The sequence below is a fragment of the Macrotis lagotis genome, chromosome 7, assembly GCF_037893015.1.
Source record: "Macrotis lagotis isolate mMagLag1 chromosome 7, bilby.v1.9.chrom.fasta, whole genome shotgun sequence".
NCBI classification, from domain to species: Eukaryota; Metazoa; Chordata; class Mammalia; order Peramelemorphia; family Peramelidae; genus Macrotis; species Macrotis lagotis.
This window is the reverse complement of record NC_133664.1, coordinates 218,465,392-218,486,213: the sequence shown is the minus strand read 5'-3', so window position 1 is coordinate 218,486,213 and position 20,822 is coordinate 218,465,392. Positions and strand designations below refer to the sequence as shown.

Below are 20,822 nucleotides of genomic sequence, written 5' to 3'. Positions count from 1 at the left end.
ACTTTTCTTTTTAATATCGGAGTGACTTTTGGTCCCTACTTGGGGACTATTTTTTTAAGGTTTTTGCAAGGCAAATGGGGTTAAGTGGCTTGCCCAAGGCCACACAGCTGGGTAATTATTAAGTGTCTGAGACCGGATTTGAACCTAGCTACTTCTGACTCCAGGACTGGTGCTTTATCCACTGTGCCACCTAGCCACCCTTTTGGGGACTATTTCTTGAAATTATTACCAGAGAGTGCAATCTATATATTTCATAAAAGAGTTGTAGATACTATGTAATTCAACATACTAGTCTTGATAAATAATTGCTCTAGACTAATAGGGAATTTTTTACATTGGTATTAGCTTTCTTGTGACTTTGTATTCTGTTCTAGTAATTTCATTAGCTTTGCCTGGTTTCTAACAAAGACTTGTAGGATATTTTGTCAAATTTATTTCTTATATACTTTAGAACTTGATCCAAAACAAAGATTTTTACCAGCTTCATATAAGTAGAAATTTGAAAGGAGAAGGGTGCAAGACAGATAAAAGCGAACTTGTTGAATTGTTGCAAAACACAAAGGATTTGAGGGGAATAACTTGAGGAATAAGACTTTTGCCATCCTTGCTTTTTTGACTTCTTGGAGCTCTTTCTGGCTCAAGCTATGAGTATTATTTTATCTTGTTTCCTTATTTCCTTGAATCTGGTACTTCATTGAATTGGTGAGAATTGTGTAATTGTAAAAGTGAGCTTTTGAGATATTTCTTCATTCAGCTCTGAGCACCTTTTGAAAATATGTCTGTACTTTGTACTTTTCTCTTAAAATATAACCTAGAGCTAACACCTTCCATCTTCTGATGGGCATTTTCATGGATGAAAATAACAATGATGCACATGGTTACTGGTGAAAATATGTTTTGTAAAATGGGTATCTTATTTCTTACCTTCTGAATATGTGGTGAAGGAAGTGGAGGAAGGGAAGAGAATTTGGAAAATAAAAATACAGTTTAAAAAAGAAAAATAATAATGCCTTGTTTCCATTCAAGGCTTTTGCTTTCAGAAAGTTTCATGTCTCATTTTATTTTATGGTGGTCCCAGGAGCCTTAGGTTCATTTCCCCTTTTTACAAATGAGAAAATGGAGACAATGAGGACATAGCGAGGACTTATTCAAAATTATAAGGAAATTAGTGGGGATACCAGGGCCAGAATCAGAACTCCTGACTAGTAATGGGAAAGTAATTCTCTTTATCGTATTGATGTCCTGTGCTCTCTTGTTACATTTAAATTCTCTGTCTCACAGTTTATTCCTTGGAAGAAGCTGTACCATCGTTACCTGATGAATGAGACACAAGCTGTCAGTGAAGTGGAAAATATTCTTTTGAACTATGCCATATCAAAGGAGGAGAACCTGTGTATGCAGAACCTAATACGGTGAGTTACTTAGCTATATCAGGGGAAAATGAGATCTTAGGCTACTCTGTTCTCCTTCAAACTTAAGTCCTATAAACTGAAAGAAGCACTGCCCTCTTCTATTCCCTTTTCTTTTAGTCTATATATTACAAAGTATATTGTGAGAGTACTTCAATCTGAAGTCCTTGTCATAAAAAAGCTTGCCATTACTTAAACAATGTCAAAGGTATTTTTTAATGCCTCTCTTTCAAGGTCTAATACATTTATTTTTTTAAATAAAATTTTATTGATTGATTTTGTTTTTACATTGCAAAAATTTATCCCAAAATTTCTTTCCACCACTCCCTAAGAACCATTCTCTAGAACAAATAATTTTTTTTATAAAAAAAATCAGTAAAAGCAGTTGATGCCAATCTGAAAATATATGTAGTATTTCACACCCATGAATCTTCCACCTCTGCAAACTAGTGAGGTGGAATATTATATTTTATCTTTTTTTGGGAGTGCCATACTTAATCTTTCTAACCTATTTCTAAAACTAAGTCAAAGTTCAAAAAGGATCTCTGTTCACTCTGAAGATAGAATTAGGGTATTGACTTTTGAGATATCTAGAGGGACTTTTGATTAATTCACTGAAGAATAGTATCCCTTTTCCCTCTGACTTGATTAGGGTAATGATCAGATTAAGGAAATGAAAAAGTGTTTAACTTAAATTAATCAAAATATCTTTTCTGTTAATCTTTGTTCAGAATGAAAGAATGCTGGGGTTTTAGGAAAATGATTGTCCAAGATCTGTTAAAGTTGTGGAGATTGTTCTGTTTGTGAAAGCAAAATATTGAGAGACCTTTTACCTAGGCATTATAACTATACTTTATTGTGGAAATTTCTCTCTGAGAATATCTCTGCCTTGGATGAAAAAGATTTATAATGGCAGATTGGATTTTTTGTTCCTTTGATTTTTTTTCTAAGCAAAAATACTTAGAATAATTTATTTGCTAAAAAATGTTCTGCCAAACTTGTTTGTTCCACAGGCATTTATTTATGACTCTTTTCTATTAATCCTGTTTTTGACTGTCCTACAGATATACAGTTGGTACTAAATATGTTCAGCATGTCAATTCTGAGGAGGTGAGATGTTGCCTGAAGGATCATCCTCTTTTTCCTCAGGCAGAGGCATGCCTTCGACATAAGATGCTTGATTTGTACAGTGCTCCTGGGGTATGTAAAGGGATTTTGGAGAATTATAGGGAAAGATGTCATTACTTTCTCTTAAAAGAGAAGTATGTATGTTGGGAAATGAGTTCTGCTTTAATACTTCACATTTTAGAGAACCTTGTTTCCCTGAATTTGATAAGTTTTTGATATTGTAATCTAGCAACTGGTTTTCTTTCTATCCCAGTGAAGCAATGAGAGATTATAGAATTATAGAATTTAAAGACTTTCTAATATGTCTTAGCCTTATGCTAAAATTCCTTCTGTTGCACAACTCTGAAGATAGTCATCTAACCTCTGCTTGAATCCTTTTTGATTCTAAAGTGAGAGAGAACTCATTACTTCATGGGATGGTCTATTGCTGAAAAACTCCAGTTATTTGGAAGGCCCAAGTTTCAATTTTGCTTTCAGGCCAACATTTGTAATTTGAGAGGTCATGTAAAAGAATTTCCAGGGATGAAGCCCATCAGTAAAAAAATCTTTTATCTTTGGGTTGAGTTGGGAGACATCATTCAATCTCTAGTGTTTTTTATTTGTTTGGTTGTCTCAGTTATATTCAACTCTTTTGTGACCCCATTTGGGTATTTCTTGACAATGATTTCCTTTTCAAACTCATTTTACAAATGAGGAGCTTGTCAATCTCTAGTACCCAGAGTTAATAGTTTTGATTGATAATTTACAGATAATCAATCTTCTATGTGATAGGCAACTTCTTCTAGTTCTTCTAGAATTGTCTAGTCCAACTTTCTCATTTTACAGATGAAAAAATTTGACTAGACAATTCTGGAAGAACTAGAAGAAATTTCCTTTTAGTTTTAAAACACTGATTCTTGGTTCTGAGTATTCTATAAATTAAATAACACATCCTAGACCACACAGTGATTGGCAGTAGATCTTAGCATGCTTAGTTCTGGTCCTGTGGTTCCCTCATTGTAATTAGAATTTATTCTCAAATGTAATTGTGAAATGTGCATGTGGCTCTAACATATAAAACTAGTCTTACAGCAGAAAAATCTGCCATATATTACTTAATTATTACTATTACATGTTACTATTACTTAAGAAATTGTTAATGTTAACCAACCAGTGGTTGGTTCACAGTACATTTTTTTTTCTTTTTTTTTGCACAGTAATGGGGTTAAGGGACTTGCCCAAGATCACATAGCTAGCTAATTATTAAGTATCTGGGATCACATTTGAACTTAGGACCTCCTGACTTCAGGGCTGGTGCTCTATTCACTGTGCCACCTAGCTGCCCCAGGGATAGATTCTTTAATAGGGAGACAACTTTGCAATGTTAACATAAAATATATGTTATCCAATGAGTTGGTTACACTATCTGCAAATATGTTTCTATCTTTTGTTTAAGAAGAACCTTAATAAAAAAAAGTACTAATAGTTATTTGTGTTTTGAGAAACGTTCTCTTAGAACTCAATGGGAGGGAACATATTTTACTTATTTTTCTTCCAGGGATTACTTCAGTTCTTGGTATATAATACTATGTTGTTGTTGTTGTTGTTTTGGCAAGGCAATGGGGTTAAAGTGGCTTGCCCAAGGCCACACAGCTAGGTGTGTGTGTCGGAGGTTGAATTTGAACTCAGGTACTCCTGACTCCAGGGCTGGTGCTCTATCCACTGCGCCACCTAGCCACCCCATATGATACTATGTTAATACATTTTTAAATTTGTTGAATGTTACTTCTATAATGAAGAACTTATAAGTTAAAATGGCAGAATAATTGATTTTAACTTGATTATAAGGACAGATTAGATTTTTGTTTCTCTTTCATATAAAGTAGCTAGGTGGTGCTTTAGATAAAATGCAGGGCATGGAGTTAGGAAAGCCTCATCCTTCTTGGCTGTGTAACCCTGATGAGTCATTTAAACAGTTTGCTTGAGTTTCCCTATCTGTTAAATGGGTATAATAACAACATTTATCTTGTAATGTTGTTATGAGGATTAAATGATAGAATATTTGTCAAGCACTTGGCACAGCCCCTGGCATACTTTCCCTTCCCTCTTCTTATGGTACCTGAACCTATAAGTTCCTTGGAGAAATTGATTTTTGCCCCTGATACCTGGAATATAGTAGATACTTAAATGTTTGTTGAAATGAATTGGGTACAAAATGATATTTTGGTCAGCCATTGTCAGTCATGTCTGATTCTTCATGACCCTATTTGGGCTTTTCTTGGCAGAAATACTGGAGCGATTTGCTATTTTCTTCTCTAGCTCATTTTACAGAGGAGGAAATTGAGGCAAGCAGGGTCACACAGCTAGTGAATTTCTGAAACCAGATTTGAATTTAGGAAGGTGAGTCTTCCTGACTCTAGGCCTGCCACTTAATCCATTATACCACCTCAAAAAACACCTAGTAATTGTTAATTGTGCCAGACTGAACCTTTAAGGTCTCATGCTGAAATAAAATAACCAAATAAATAATGTCCTGTAGAAACATAAGAACATGAAAGCATCAATCTATTACCTTTAAATGTTAGACTGAGGAGAAGAGGAGGAAATGCAATTTGAGAGCTGAAAACTGTTACTGGATAAAACACCTTTTTCTTTCATGACTTATGTTTAGCTATTTTGTCTTGACACAAAGTTTGTATAATTGCTTGGTAGCTGATGTGTAGCACACCAGCCTTGCACTGCTTTAAGTTATAAATTGGCTTTCATTCAGCATGTGTCTTCTTTCCCCTCCCTTGTTGTTCTCTATTCCACAGGGGATCAGTGTGTGGGCCTTAATAGCAACGATCATACTTCTCTCCAGCAGTATGAGTGACATTCAGAGGCTGTTATCCTGTTTCAAGAGGCCCACTTCCCCGGTGACCATATTAGACATCACTGAGACCCTGTACTGTATGGCGGTATTGCTTCATGCCATGAGAGAGAAGGGGATTAAGATTAGCAACAGGTGAAATGAAGAAGAGGGTTGGGGGGTTAATTTCTGAAACTGAGAAAACTAAGTTTGTATGTTTGAAATTTTTCTTTTTTCTTTTTTTTTCTCTTTTACTAAAACTAAGGTGTTTTATTATCATTAATCATAATGATCAAAGCTTGCATTTACATAGAGCTTTTTTTATTAAAGATTTTATTTTGAGTTTTACAATTTCCCCCCATCTTACTCCCCCCAATAGAAAGCAATTTGTCAGTTTTAACTTTGTTTCCATGTTGTACATTGATGCAAATTGAGTGTGATGAGAGAGAAATCATATCCTTAAGGAAGAAACAAAAAATATAAGAGATAACAAGATCAGACAATAAGATAACTTTTTTTTTTCTAAATTAAAGGGACTAGTCCTTGAACTTTGTTCAAATCCACGGTTCTTTATCTGGATACAGATGGTATTCTCCATAGGAGACAGCCCAAAATTGTCCCTGATTGTTGTACTGATGTAATGAGCAATTCATCAAGGTTGATCATCACTCCCATGTTGCTGTTAGGATGTACAGTGTTTCTCTGGTTCTGCTCATCTTGCTCATCATCTTTGCAAATCCCTCTAGGCTTCCCTGAATTCCCATCCCTCCTGGTTTCTAATAGAACAATAGTATTCCATGACATACATATACCAGTTTGCTAAGCCATTCCCCAATTGAAGGACATTTACTTGATTTCCAATTCTTTGCCACCACAAACAGGGCTGCTATGAATATTTTTGTACAAGTGATGCTTTTACCTTTTTTCATCATCTCTTCAGGGTATAGACCCAGTAGTGGTATTGCTGGATCAAAGGGTATGCACATTTTTGTTGCCCTTTGGGCGTAGTTCCAAATTTATCTCCAGAAAGGTTGGATGAGTTCACATCTCCACCAGCAATGTAACAATGTCCCAGTTTTCCCACAACCCTTCCAACAATGATCATTATCCTTTCTGATCATATTGGCCAGTCTGAGAGGTGTGAGATGGTACCTCAGAGAAGCTTTAATTTGCATTTCTCTAATAATTAATAATTTAGAGCAATTTTTCGTATGACTTAATGGATTGATTTGATCTCCTCATCTGTAAATTGCCATTGCATATCCTTTGACCATTTGTCAACTTTTAATTTAATTTTAATTTAATCAATTTTTAAATATGACTCAGTTCTCTATATATTTTAGAAATGAGTCCTTTATCAGAATCATTAATTGTAAAGATTGCTTCCCAGTTTACTATATTTTTTTGATCTTGATTATAGTGTTTTTTATTTGTGCAAAAGCTTTTTAATTTAATGGAATCGAAATCATCTAGTAGTTTGTTTTTGGTGATGTTCTCCATCTCTTCCTTAGTTATAAACTGCTCCCCTTTCCATAGATCTTACAGGTGAACTAGTCCTTGATCTTATAATTTGCTTATGGTATTGTTTTTTATGTCTAAATCCTGTATCCATTTGGATCTTAACTTGATAAAGGGTGTGAGTGTTGGTCTCATCTAAGTTTCTTCCATACTAACTTCCAATTTTCCCAGCAATTTTTATCAAAGAGAGAGTTTTTGTCCCAATAGCTGGACTCTTTGGGTTTATCAAGCAGCATATTACTATAATCGTTTCCTGCTATTGCACCTTGTCTATTCCACTGATCCACCACTCTATCTCTTAGCCAATACCAATGTTTGAAATTTTTCAACCTTGCCTTTCACTTGGTGGAAGCCTTCTTTAAATTTGGGGACAGAAATGGGTCATCATGTTTCTTAGGAGATTTTACTGGCTTTTAATTGTAGTGTAGAGCACAGAACACTGGTCCGAAGACTGAAGCACATGTCCTAGTTCTAACTCTTATTATGTGACTTGACCAAATCTCTTTCAGAGATTTGTAAATAGAAAAATAATCTTTTTCACTGCTTCAGAATCATTACATGTCTTTTTATCATTTTCATTCTTTGTCTATTGTCTCATATCTTGTGCCATCAGGTATACTTAGGTCTACCCAGTCCTTAAAAAACTTCACTTGATTATGCTATCTCTTCAAGCTCTTCTCCTTTGTTGTTGTATTATCCCTAAACTGCCAGACTTTTGAAAAAAAATTATTTTATGCTCATTATCTCTTTTCTTACCATCATTCATTTCTTTGTTCAAATTTACATTTTTCTTTATTATGAGGATATCATACACAGACTACTATTGCATTTGAGATTTAACAAAAGGATATAAATTGAGGCAGATCTCTGTGCAAGACAGCATTTTTTAGCATGTTCGGTAATGGATAAATATCACATTTGCTAATTGTAGGTGTTCTCTAAGACTTTCTTAAGTCTAAAGTCCTGGGCCCTCTTCCTTTCTCCCTTCAGTTACCTCTATGTACTTGACTCTCAGATCTACTTGTTCAGCTCTTTCTTCTGACCTGCAGCCTCACATCTCTATCTACCTATTGAATATCTTAAACTGGATAATACAGTAGGTATCTTAATTCTAACATATACAAAATTATCTCTTCCCCCAACAACCCAAGTATCCTCTTCCTAACTTTCTTATTACCAGATGCTATAGCTACCACCATCTTTCTGGTCACCCAGACTTTTAACATAGGTGTCATCTTGACCTCACTCTCTTTCATATGAAATATATTGTCATTTTTTTTGGTTTTACTTTGATAGTATCTTTGGTATATATACCCCATTCCTTTCTTGTAGCACTACTACAAAATTGGTGCATTTATCACCTATGCTTGGATTGTTGGCAAAGTATACTGATTGGTCTCTCTCTGCCTCAGGTCCTCTTCTCAGTTGCCAAAGTAATCTTCTAAAATGACTATGTTTTATAGCAGCCCTGTTTGTGGTGGCAAAGAATTGGAAATCAAGTAAATGTCCTTCAATTGGGGAATGGCTTAGCAAACTGTGGTATATGTATGTCATGGAACACTATTGTTCTATTAGAAACCAGGAGGGACCGGATTTCAGGGAAGCCTGGAGGGATTTGCATGAACTGATGCTGAGTGAGATGAGCAGAACCAGAAAAACACTGTATACCCTAACAGCAACATGGGAGTGATGTTCAACCTTGAAGGACTTGCTCCTTCCATCAGTGCAACAATCGGGAACAATTTTGGTCTGTCTGCAAAGGAGAGTGCCATCTGTATTCAGATAAAGAGCACTGGAGTTTGAACAAAGTTCAAGGACTATTCCCTTTAATTTAGGAAAAAAAAACAGATATCTTATTGTCTGATCTTAAACTTCTTGTCTATTCCTTAAGGATATGATTTCTCTCTCATCACACTCAATTTGGATCAGTGTACAACATGGAAACAAAGTAAAGACTGACAGATTGATTTCCTTGGGGGGGTGGGGGGAGGGAAGTAAGATTGGGGGGAAAATGGTAAAACTCAAATAATACCTTTAATAAACAAAACAAAAAATGACTATGTCATTTTTCTGTTTAATGAACTTGCAGAATCAAATATAAAATTCTTTTATGAGTTCAAAGCCCTTTAAGATTTCTTCCCTCCCCTTCCTTCCACTCTTCCCACCTTTGCAGACTTCTTGAATCTTATATTCATGTACTTTGTAATTCATTAATCTTGACCTTCTTTTCTGTTCCTTCTATCACCTGACTCAGGCCATTTTCATTAGCTGTGTCCCTTGCCTGGAACTCTGTCCTCTTCTCTGCCTACTGGCTTCCCTGGCTTCTTTTAAGTTCCAGCCAGTCTCACCTCTTACAAGAATCCTTTCCCAATCCCCAAAATACTTAATGCCTTCTCTCTATTGATTCTTTATTTTATAAAATCTATATTTATTCATTTGTACCCCTTTGTGCATTGTCTCCTCAGTTAAACTATGAATTCCTCGAGAGCAGAGATTCTCTTACTTTTTCTTTGTGTCTCCAGTATTTAGCATAGTACCTGACTCTGTCATTTTAGGCCGTTAATATTTATCACTTGATCATATTTGTATCATAGAAAGAATTTGTAAGATTCCTACTTTTCCGGGTTTTTTTCCTCATTTATATATTGTTGTATAGAATTCTCTTGGAAATCTATCTCATCCCAGGGTTCCTTCCTCCCTTTGGAAGTTCCTTTATAGCTTATTAAATTTGTTTTACTGAGAGTGGGTTAAGTTCTATATTATTCAATTAATATTAGGAATTTTGTATTTATAAATATTAACCTGTTTATTTTAGATTGTTTATTGGCCTATAAGTGGGAGAAATAGTTCCTAATAATTTCTTTTATTTCTTTTTCATTGTTTATGAATTCACATTTGCTCCTGGTAATTTAGTTTCCTTTTTCTTTTTAAAATCAAATTAGGGGTGGCTAGGTGGCGCGGTGGATAAAGCACCGGCCTTGGAGTCAGGAGTACCTCGGTTCAAATCCAGTCTCAGATACACTTAGTAATTACCTAGCTGTGTGGCCTTTGGGCAAGCCACTTTACCCCATTTGCCTTGCAAAAACCTAAAAAACAACAAAAAAAAATCAAATTAGCTAATGATTTATTTTACTGTTTTTACTTGTAATTTTATTCAAATTTTTTCTTTTCAATATTTGTTCATCTCTTTGATTTTCAGGATTTCTGTTTTAATTAATCTTTTGGGATGTTTTATTTGTTTCTGTTCTAGGGGATTTTTTTAATTACCTGCCCAACTTGTTGATCTGTTCTTTCTCGTATTGATGAAAGTATATAGAGAATTTTTCCTCCTAATTATCATTTTGGCAACTTCTCCAAAATTTTGGCATGTTATCTTGTTGCCAATATATTTAATTAAATGTTTGATTGGTCTTATGATTTGTTTGTTGACTTCCACTCATTTTTTGTTGTTGATCATTCTTCATTCTTTTTTTCCTACTTTTTTTAATTGTCTTTGAATTTTTACCCCAGTTACATGGAAAAGCAAGTTTCAACATTTACTTCTAAGACCTTTAGTTTCAAATTCTCTCCCTCCCACCCCACTCCCCACATTGAGAAAGCAAGTTACTTGGTGTAGGTTAAAAATGTGTAGCCACGAAACACATTACTACTATAGTCATGTTTCAAAGTAGACATTATTCTCCCCCCTGCCCCCCCCCCGAAACAAAGAAAGAGAACTCTAAGGGAAAATAAAATGCAGGAAAAAAAATGTGCTTCAGTCTGTATTCAGACACCATCATCTCTTTCTTTATCCAAGGTCCAAGAGCTAAATTGCTTTAATTTTTTTCCCCACAATTGCTGTTGCTAGCTGTATTTCCTTCCATCTTGTTTCCCCAGTCCACCTCCATTTCCTCTATTCTCTCTCTCTCTCTCTCTCTCTCTCTCTCTCTCTCTCTCTCTCTCTCTCTCTCTCCCTCTCCCTGTCTCTCTTCAAAAGTGTGTTGTATCTGATTACCTTTTCCACTATCTTCTCTCTCTTCTGTCACCTACACCTCCCCTCCCCTGGTCTCCTTTCTCCCATTCCTTTTCTTCTGTTTTTCTCTAGGGTAAGATAGATTTCTATACTCTGTTGAATATGTTATTTCATCTCTGAGCCATTCTTATGAGAGTAAAGGCTCACTCATTCCCCCTCACCTTCCCCCTCTTTCACTCCATTGCAAAAGCTTTTTTGTCTCTTTTGCGTGAAATAACTTAGCCTATTCTCCCTTTCTCTCAGTGCTTTTCTTGCCCATTAACTCCGTCTTTTTAATATACCTTCAAATTCTCTGTATGTCTTGTCTATATATGCTCCTTCTAACTGCCCTAATAAATGAGAAGGTTCATATGAGTTAGTAGTATCGTCTTCTTATACAGGAATATAAGCAATTCAACATCATTAAGTCCTTCATATTTTGCCTTTTCTATCCATCCTCTCTAAGCTTCACCTGAGTCCTGTACTTGATCAAATTTCAGCTACGTTATTTCAGCAGGAAAGTTTGAAATTCCCATATTTCATTGAATGTCCATCTTTTCCCTTGAAAAGAGGGTGTTCAGTGTTGCCGGTTATTGATTCTCAGTTGTAATCCAAGCTTTTGTCTTCTGAATATCATATTCCAAGCCCTGTGAGCTGTTAATGTAGATGCTACTGAATCTTGTGTTATCCTGATTGTAGCTTTATGATATTTGAATTGTTTCTTTTTTGGCAACTTGTAATATTTTCTCCTTGACTTGGGAGTTCAGGACTATACCTAGTAATTTTTATTTTGGAATCTCTTTCAGGAGGTGATAAGTAGATTCCCTAAATTTCTATTTTACCCTCTACTTCTATTGCTTTGATATAAGCAATTTTCTTGGAAAAATTCTTGAAAAATGAATTCTAAGGAATAGTCCATTTATTCCTACACTCTCTAGTGTTTTTAGTAAGAATGGGTGCTATATTTTGTCAAAAGCTTTTTCGTCATCAATTGTGATATGATCATATGATTTCTGATAGATTTGTTATTGATATAATTAATGATACTATTAGTTTTCCTAATATTGAACCTGCATTCCTGGGATAAACCCTACTTGATCCTAATATATTATCCTAGTGATAACTTGTTGTAATCATTTTGCTAAGATTTTAAGATTTTTGCATCTATATTAATCAGGAAGATAGGTCTATAATTTTCTTTCTCTATTTTTAACTCTTCCTGGTTTAGGTATCAGCACCATATTGGTATCATAGAAAGATTTAGACAGAGTTCCTTCTTCATCTATTTTTTCCAAAAAGTTGATATAGAATTGGAACCAGCTGTTCCTTAAATGTTTGAAAGAATTCACTTGTGAATCCATCAGGCCCTGGAGATTTTTTCTTAGGAAGTTCAATAATGGCTTGTTGAGTTTCTTTTTCTGAGATAGGGTTATTTAGTTTTTTAATTTTCTCTTCATTTAATCTGAGCAACTTATATTTTTGAAAATATTTGTCCATTTCACTTAGATTGTGAAATTTATTGGCATAGAGTTAGGCAAAATAATTCTGAATGATTATTTTAATTTCCTCATTGGTGGTGAGTTCACCTTTTTCATTTATGATACTAGCAATTTGGTTTTCTTCTTTCTGTTTTTTTTAATCAAACTGACCAGAGGTTTTTGAATTTTATTGTTTTTTTCATAAAACCAGCTCTTAGTTTTATTTATTGAATAGTTTTCTTGCTTTCGATTTTATTAATTTCTCCTTTAATTTTTAGAATTTTTAATTTGATATTTATTTGGGGCTTTTCAATTTGTTCTTTCTCTAATTTTTTAGTTGCATATTTAGTTCATTTATTTTTTTCTTTCTCTAATTTATTCATGTAAGCATTTAAAGATATAATATGTCCTCTGACAGCTGCCTTGAGTGAATCCCATAGGTTCTGGTATGTTGTTTCATTATTATCATTATCTAGGATGAAATAATTATTTCTATAATTTTTTTGTTTCATCCACTCATATTTTTAAATGAGGTTAATTAGTTTCCAATTAGTTATGGGTCTTTATCTCCCTGGTCCAGTATTGCATATGATTTTTATTGCATTATAGTCTGAGAAAGATGTGTTCGCTATTTCGACCTTTCTGCCATTGATGATTAGGTTTTATGCCATAGTACATGGTCAATTTTTGTGTAAGTGCTATCCATGTACTGTAGGAAAAAAAGTATAATCCTTTCTATCGCCATTGAATTTCCTCCATAAATCTGTCATATAGGTTTTCTAACAGTCTATTTACCTCTTTTACTTCCTTCTCGTTTATTTTATGATTCGATTTTATCTAAATCTGAGAGTGGGAGTTGAGGTCTCCCACTAGTAGAGTTTTGATATCTATCTTCCTATAGCTCTTTCAACTTCTCTAAGAGTTTGGATGCTATACCATTGGGTGCATATGTATTCAGTATTAAAATCACTTTATTGTCTATGGTACCTTTTAGGAGAATATAGTTTCCTTCCTTATCTCTTTTATTTATTTTATTTATTTTATTTTTTTTTATTTTTAGGTTTTTGCAAGGCAAATGGGATTAAGTAGCTTGCCCAAGGCCACACAGCTAGGTAATAATTAAGTGTCTGAGACTGGATTTGAACCCAGATACACCTGACTCCGGGGCCAGTGCTTTATCCATTGCGCCACCTAGCCACCCCCCCCTTATCTCTTTTAATGCTATCTATTTTTGCATTTGCTTTGTCTGAGATAAGGATTGCTACCTTTGCTTTTTTCACTTCAGCTGAAGCAAAATATATTTTGTTCCAACATTTTACCTTTACTCTATCTTGCTGCTTCAAATGAGTTTTTTATAAACAGCATATTGTAGGATTCTGGTTTTTAATCCACTCTACTATTTGCTTATGTTTTAAGGGAGAGTTCATCCCATTCACAATCAAACTTAAAATTACTAACTCTTTGTTGCCCTCCATGCTATCTTCTCTCTGTATTTTTCCCCCTTTTTCCCCTTTATCCACATTCCCCAGTGTTTTCTTCTGAATACCACCCCCTTCAGTGTGTTTGCCCTCTAGTATCAACCCCCTTTCCTTTCTTTCCCTTCCTTCTGTTAGTTCACCTTTTTCCTCCCCCTCCTGGTTCCCATCCCTCCCCTTTTCCCCTTTTAATACTTGAAAGGTAAGATAAGTCTCTTAATTTAAGTGAGTGTGTGTAAGTTAGCTTTAAGCTAAATCTGATGAGATGAACATTTAGGTGGTTCTCACCCCCTCCCTTCGTCCCCTCTATTACAATAGGTCTTTTGTACCTCTTAATGTAATGAGATTTACCCCATTCAATCTCCTACATCCTCCTACATCATTGTATCTGAGTCACAGAAAGGTTATGAGTGTCCATCACTTATGGCTAAATATATTTTCTTTAATAGAGTTACAATTCTCGAGGGTTATTAGAGTCTTTCTCCCAGGTAGGTATTTAGGCCAGTTTCATCTTATTGGATAGTAGTTTTTTTCTTTACCCTTTTTTTTAAAACCTTTTCATGTGTCTCTTTAACCTCCTGTTTGATGTCCATTTTTTACTTTTTTACAAGGCAAATGGGGTTAAGTGGCTTGCCCAAGAGCACACAGCTAGGTAATTATTATGTGTCTGAGGCTGGATTTGAACTCAGGTACTCCTGACTCCAGGGCCAGTGCTTTATCCACTGCGTCACCTAGCCGCCCCTAAATTTTTTCTTTAGCTCTGGTCTTTTCATCAGGAAATGTTGGAAGTCACACATTTCAGTGAATGTCCATCTTTTCCCCTGGAAGAGAAGACTCAGCTTTGCCTTGATGGTGGATTCTTGGCTGCATTTCCAAGTTCCCTTGCTCTTCGGAATATCTCATTCCAGGCCCTTTGATCCATTAACGTTGATGCATTCAGGTTCTGTGTAATCCTTATGTTTCTCCTTGGTATTTAAATTGTTCAGGTCCTGTGTAATCCTTACTGTTTCTCCTTTGTATTTAAATTGTTGCTTTTTGGCTACTTGCAGGATTTACTCTTTTATGTGATAGTTCTGGAATTTGGCCACATTCCCTGGTGTTTTCATTTTAGGATCACTTTCCGGAGGGGATCAATGTATTCTTTCAATAATGATTTTGCCCTATTGGTTCCATGATATCACAGCAATTTTCCATCACTAAATCCTGTAATATTAAATGCAGGCTTTTTTTTCTCTTCAATGTTTTTAGGAAGGCCTATAATTCTCAGGTTTTCCCTTGATCTATTCTCGAGGTCAGTGGTTTTGCTCATGAGGTATTTTACATTTTCTTCTATTTTTTCAATCTTTTGGTTTTGTTCAGCAGAATCTTGTTGTCTCATGAAGTCATTGGTTTCCACAGACTCCATCCTTTTTTTTAGAGAGGAATTTTCTTCATTTACCTTTTGCAACTCCTTTTCCAGTTGGTCAATTCTATTTTTGAAGTTTTCCATTTGCCCAAGTGTAGTTTTGAGAGAATAAGTTTTCTTTTTGCATTTGCCCAGTTGAGGATTTGAGAGAATTATTTTCTTTTTCCATTTGCTCAATTGAGGATCTGAGAGAATTATTTTCCACTGTATTTGTATAATTGCATTTTCCAAGGATTTTTTTCTTGTTGCGAGATGTTAATTTTCTCTTGCAATGTGTTAATTTTCACTTGAGTTTCACTTTTTTTTAGCAAATAAAATGGCATTTTATTTTTTCAATTACATGTAAGATAGTTATCAACATTCATCTTTTTTTAAGCTTTGAGTTCCACATTTTTAAAAAAATTTTGCAATGGTTTTATTTATTTTGAGTTTTACAATTTTTTCCTCAATCTTACTTCCCTCCTCCACTTCCCACAGAAGGCAGTTTGCTAGTCTTTACATCATTCCCATAGTATGGATAGATCTAAGTTGAATGTGTTGAGAAATCATATCCTTAAGGAAGAAACATGTAGTATGAAATATAGCAGAATTACATAATAAGGCATTTTTTAAAAATTAAAGTTAATAGTTCTTGGTCTTTGTTCAAACTCCACAATTCTTTCTCAGGATACAGATGGCATTCTCCATCACAGACACCCCAAAATTGTGCCTGCTTGCCACCTTGTTGCTATGATCAAGTCCATTAAGTTTGATCATCACTCCGGTGTTGTTGTTAGGGTGTATGATGTTCTTCTGGTTCTGCTCATCTCCCTCAGCATCAGTTCATGCAAATCCTTCCCGGATTCTCTGAATTCCCATCCCTCCTGTTTTCTTATAGAACTATAATGTCCCATGACATACATATACCACAGTTTGCTCAGCCTTTCCCCAATTGAAGGACATTTACTTAATTTCCAATTTTTTTGGCTTAGTAATTCTAAGGACCAACCAGTAGGGGGTACTGATTCCTTAGACTGGAGTGTTTGAAGCCCTCAGCAGCAGGGTCTGAGTTGACCTTGATCAATGAATTGAGCCTTGAGGGAGGGAATTAATCTCCCTTTCAGTTGCTGAACTCTGTTGCCCACACCTGAGCCTGAGGAGTTGGGGAGTTTGTTTGTTCTGGGCAGAGGGATCAGCTCAAAGTATGGAGCTCAGGTTCCAGCTCAGCTGGTCATTTTCCAATGCTCTGAAACTCTCTATGCTGGAACTCACCCTCCTATAGCTCCTCTCCCCTGGCTCTCTCACCAGTCACACACCAAAGCTTCTGCACTAACTCTGGTCCTCTGGCTTCACCCTGCTAGTGTCCCTGCGCTGGCTCTCTGGTGTCTGTTTTGGTTCACCCATGGTCTCCTGAGACATATCTTGTTGGTAGGTGTTCTTCTCCTTGCTTCCCTTTCTGGGTTTTGTCCACTGAATTTCTGTTAAGAGGTTTCTTTCATTTTTTTTTTTTTTTTTAGGTTTTTGCAAGGCAAATGGGGTTAAGTGGCTTGCCCAAGGCCACACAGCTAGTTAATTAAGTGTCTGAGACTGGATTTGAACCCAGGTACTCCTGACTCCAAGGCCAGTGCTTTATCCACTACGCCACCTAGCTGCCCCTTTTCATGTTATTTTTTTTTTTAGATTTTTTTTTTTCAAGGCAATGGGGTTAAGTGGCTTGCCCAAGGCCACACAGCTAGGTAATTAAGTGTCTGAGGTCAGATTTGAACCCAGGTACTCCTGACTCCAAGGCCGGTGCTCTATTCACTGTACCACCTAGCTGCCCCCCTTTCATGTTATTTTTGAGGGGAATCAGGAGCACTTAACACCATACCTGTCTTCTCTCCACCAGCTTGGCTTGAAAGTCAGAAATTATTTTTTTATTTTTAGTTTTTACAAGGCAATGGGGTTAAGTGGCTTGCCCAAGGCCACACAGCTAGGTAATTATTAAGTGTCTGAGAATGGATTTGAACTCAGGTACTCCAGACTCCAGGGCTGGTCCACTGCACCACCTAGCTGCCCCAGGAATTATTTTGTTAAGAGAGCTTTTGTATCTCCTTTCCCATCTGGCCAATTCTGCTTTTTAAGGCATTCTTTTCCTTATTGGCTTTTTGGACTGCTCTTTCCATTTTGACCCAAACTGGTTTTTAAGATGTTATATTCTTCAGAATTTTTTTTTCTATGTCTTTCATCAAACTGCTGACTTCATTTTCATGATTTTCCTTTATTGCTCTCATTTCTTCTCCCAATTTTTCCTCTACCTCCCTTACTTGATTTTCAAAATATCTTTTGAGCTTTTCAATAGCTGTGTCCAGTTCCTATTTTTTTTTGGAGGTTTTGGATACAGAAGATTTGACTTTGTTATCTTCTGAGTATGTATTTTGATCTTCCATGGGACTAAAGTATGGTCAGATTCTTTTTTCTTCTGTTTGCTCATTTCCCCAGTCTATGATTTACTTTTAATTTATTACTAAGGTGGAGTTCTGCTTCCAGGGTGAAGGGTGCATTGTCCCAAGCTTTTGAGGGTTTTTGCGCTGCTTTCAGGGATATTCCCCCCTACCCCAACCATAGTTCCTTTCAAAGTCTTTTTTAATTTTTATTTTATTTAAGGCACTGGGGTTAATGTGACTTTCCTGAGGTCACACAGCTAGGTAATTATTGAGTGTTGCAGGTTACATTTGAACTCAGGTCCTCCTGACTCCAGGGCTGGTGCTCTATCTACTGTGCCACCCTAGTTGCCCCCCTTCAAAGTCTTCCATCAGGCTCTGACTGCTCTCCTAGCTTGTGGTCTGGTCTGTGGATGACTACAAGCTCTCCCCTCTGTTCTGGAACCCGAGGGTTCCTTCTCTCCTATGACAGTAAAGTTCCTTTTCCTGAGACTTGACAGTAAAGTTCCTTTTCCTGAGACTGAGACCCTAGACTGTGACCTGGATCTGAGTATGGCAATGCAACAAAGTCCTTTCTCAAGTGATAGCAAACTTCTGCTGTCTTCTGTGATCCACTTACCATGGACTGAGTGCTCTGGAAGCAGCTGCCTGGTGACTCCCAGGTCTTCTCCTGGTCCTGGAGAGGTCTGGAAACTGCCACTGCTTGTTTGGACCCAGGACCCTTAGAATCTGTCCTAGATGGCTGGAGTTGGTTTGCTACAGCGTGGCTGAGCTGTACTGTGTGCCCTTTCTAACCCCCATGTAACAGACATTTCCTGTGGGTCTTCCAACTTGTCTTGGTCTGGAAAATTTTCTCACTAAATCTTTTTGTGAGTTCTGCTACTCTAGAATTTAATGAGTCATTTCTTTTTTTTTTTTAGGTGTTTTTATAAGGCAGTGGAGGTAAGTGGCTTGCCCAAGGCCACACAGTTAGGTAATTAGTAAGTGTCTGAGGCTGGATTTGAACTCTGGAACTCCTGACTCCAGGGCTGTTGGCTCTATCCATTGTGCCACCTAGCCACTCCCTGATGAGTCATTTTTAAAAGTAATTTGGAGTGGTCTTGGGGAGAGTTTGTAAGAATTTCTGTCTTTACTCCATCATCTTGGCTCTATCTCAGACTTCCACATGTTGTCTAGAATTAAATTATTTATTCTCCAGTTAAATTTTGGGTAGTTTCTTCAGAGATTCTTTATTGAAGATAGTTTTTAATAGCCTTAAGATGTAAAGGATGTGTTTAACATTTCTTCTAGGTTTTTCTGAAGTCTACTTGCTCATGATTTCTTACAGCACAATATAGTATTCCATCATATTCATATACCACAGCCATTTCCCAATTGATGGGCATTCCCTCAATTTTCAATTCCCATCAATTTTTGTACATATGGATCTTTTTTCCTTTTTTTATGGTGTTTTTGGGTACAGTTAATAGTGGATCAAAGGGTATTCACAGTTTTATAGTCCTTTTCAAAATGGTTGGATCGGTTCACATCTCCACCAACAGTGCCTTAGTATCCCAGTTTTCCCATATCTGCTACAAATTTTATCATTTTCCTTTTTTTTTTTATCATATTGACCAATCTGATAGGTGTGAGGAAATATCTCAGAGTTGTGTTTTACTTTGCATTTCTCTAATCAGTAATGATTTAGAACAGTTTTTCATCTGATTATAGCTAGCTTTAATTTCTTCTTCTGAAAACTTCCTGTTCATGTCCTTTGACAATGGTCAATTGGAGCATGATTTGTACTCTTAAAAGTTTGACTCAGTTCTCTCTATATTTTCAAAATGAGTCCTTTATCAGAAACACTAGATATAAAAATTGTTTCCCAATTTAATGCATTCCTTTTAATCTTGCTTGCATTGGTTTTATTTGTGCAAATACTTTTCAATTTAGCATAATCAAAATTATCCATTTTATAAGGTTCTCTATCTCTTGTTTGGTCATAAACTTCTTCCCTCTCCATAGATCTAACAAATAGATTACTCCTTTTTTTCCTATTTGACTTATGGTATCACTCTTTATATCTAAGTCTTGTGCCCATTTCTACCTTATCTTGGTATAGGTTATGAGATGTTGTCTGTGCCTAATTTCTACAATGACTTTTTTTAGGCTAAATCCTCCTTGATCTCTTTGCAGCTTTTGACTTTTCCTTCTCCTGGACACTGTCTGTTCCTTTTGTTTCTCTGGCATTCCTCTGTCTTCTTTTACTTGACTACTCCTTAATCTCTTTTGTTGACTCATTCAATAAGCATTCAGTGGTGTTATGGTATAACAAGAAAAATAAAATTTAAATTCTGTTATGGGAAATAACATAAACATATTTAATAAGTTTGGGAAAGGAACTGTACACTGTACCAGAAATTTCATTGATATAGAGAATTCCTAGGTGAGAAAACCTTTACAGATCATCACCTCTGTAATGAAGTCTCTTAGGGAATTGCTTAGACAATGAGAGTTTGTGACTTGTTCACAGAGCCAGGATGTGTCAGAATTGTATTTGAATTTGTCGTCTTGCCCTTAGGGTCAAGAATTTACTTTTCATACATAAAACTACATACAAAGTAAATAATAATATATGTGTTTGTGTTTATGATACTAACACTTGGACTCTAGGGTTATAATAGGTGCTAGTTTCTAGTGATACTGTGATAAAAATGAAATGATCTTTGCCCCAAAGACCTTACTGAGATAGGTATACATTTGGAACAGCCTGTGCAGAGACACAGATGGAAGGATATAATGTCATGTGTAAAGAGTAGGAAAGTGAGTTTGGCTGAAACATAGTGCATACAGAGGAGAGTTGTACAGTAAGACTAGAAACATTGGACCCAGCTTGTAAAGGACTTTTAATGACAACCAAGTTGGTATTTATTCCTAGAGGTAATGGGCATTGGAATTTTTTGCTTGGGAGAGTGATATGATATTCTTTAGATAGATCACTTTTGCAGCTATATCAAGGTTAGAGTAAAAATAGAATAACTTGAGGCAAGGATATCTGTTAAGAAGCTATTGCAGTAATCTTGGTGAAGATATTGAGGCTGGAATTAGGGAGAATTTGAATGATGTTAAAGGGAGAGTGAGTGATGTAGAGTTGGAATTTATAAGAATTTGGAACTAATTGAATATGTAAAGTTAGGCAGCATTGTACTT

At 35.9% G+C, this 20,822-nt stretch overlaps 1 protein-coding gene across 6 annotated transcripts in view; it reads left to right on the top strand.

The window, feature by feature from the left end:
• FBH1 (F-box DNA helicase 1) overlaps window positions 1–20,822 on the top strand; it is a 121,648-nt gene that overhangs the window by 24,204 nt on the left and 76,622 nt on the right. For all 6 annotated transcript variants that reach the window (XM_074194900.1, XM_074194899.1, XM_074194901.1 and 3 more), the window contains 3 exons: window positions 1,282–1,412; window positions 2,474–2,609; window positions 5,330–5,520. In XM_074194900.1, coding sequence (XP_074051001.1) covers window positions 1,282–1,412; window positions 2,474–2,609; window positions 5,330–5,520 — 458 coding nt within the window. The remainder of the gene's footprint in view (window positions 1–1,281; window positions 1,413–2,473; window positions 2,610–5,329; window positions 5,521–20,822) is intronic.